An 828-nucleotide genomic window follows, 5' to 3' on the forward strand; every position below is an offset into this window, starting at 1 on the left:
CCTCCTCCTCCTCCTCCTCCTCCTCGTCCAGTCTGTCTGGTTGTCCTCGGGCCAAGAAGAGTGGAATCAAAATCATCCACAAAGAAGACAAAGACGACCAGGAGCCAATCAAGTAAGGATACTGAGAGACTAGCGCCTCCAGGGGGCGCTGCGTTTTCTCTCCTTTACTTTGTAGATGTAGATGAAGTGGGTGTTTACACGCAGCTGCACATGGTCACCACAGGGGGCAGAGGTCGTTGGAGGTTAAAGCTAAGTTAGCCAGTTAGCATCCAGCGCTGTCTCCAACAAAGAACTTCCTCTGTGACGTCACTGTCTTTTGGTCAGATTTACCCCAGTGACAGAACCTGACCACAGGGGGCAGCAGTGAGCCTCTCCTGATTTTCTGACTGAGCTGTTGTCCTGCGTCCTCTCTCCAGGTGTCCAGTCCCAGGCTGTGATGGACAGGGTCATGTGACAGGAAAGTACGCGTCCCACCGTAGTGCGTCAGGCTGCCCCCTGGCAGCCAAGAGGCAGAAGGACAGCTTTGTCAACGGCTCCCAGTTTGTCTGGAAGTCTGGAAAGACGGACGGGATGACCTGTCCGACCCCGGGCTGTGACGGGTCAGGACACGTCAGTGGAAGCTTCCTGACACATCGGAGGTGGGGTCAAAGTTCACGTCAGTCAAAGTGACTGAGCTAATGTAGAAGTTTGGCTTTGACCAGGAGGCTAACACTGAGGCTAACACTGAGGCTAACATTGAGGCTAAGACTGGGGCTAACACTGAGGCTAACACTGAGGCTAAGACTGGGGCTAAGACTGAGGCTAACACTTTGAGGCTAAGACTGGGGC

At 54.0% G+C, this 828-nt stretch overlaps 1 protein-coding gene across 1 annotated transcript in view; it reads left to right on the forward strand.

The window, feature by feature from the left end:
- The window catches only part of myt1la (myelin transcription factor 1-like, a), a 19,993-nt gene that overhangs the window by 15,530 nt on the left and 3,635 nt on the right, over positions 1-828 (forward strand). Inside the window, exons 17-18 of the mRNA XM_025056813.1 lie at positions 32-112; positions 417-638. Of these exons, the coding sequence (XP_024912581.1) occupies positions 32-112; positions 417-638 (303 nt within the window). The remainder of the gene's footprint in view (positions 1-31; positions 113-416; positions 639-828) is intronic.

Source organism: Cynoglossus semilaevis, chromosome 7 (assembly GCF_000523025.1).
Source record: "Cynoglossus semilaevis isolate Cse_v1.0 chromosome 7, Cse_v1.0, whole genome shotgun sequence".
NCBI lineage: Eukaryota > Metazoa > Chordata > Actinopteri > Pleuronectiformes > Cynoglossidae > Cynoglossus > Cynoglossus semilaevis.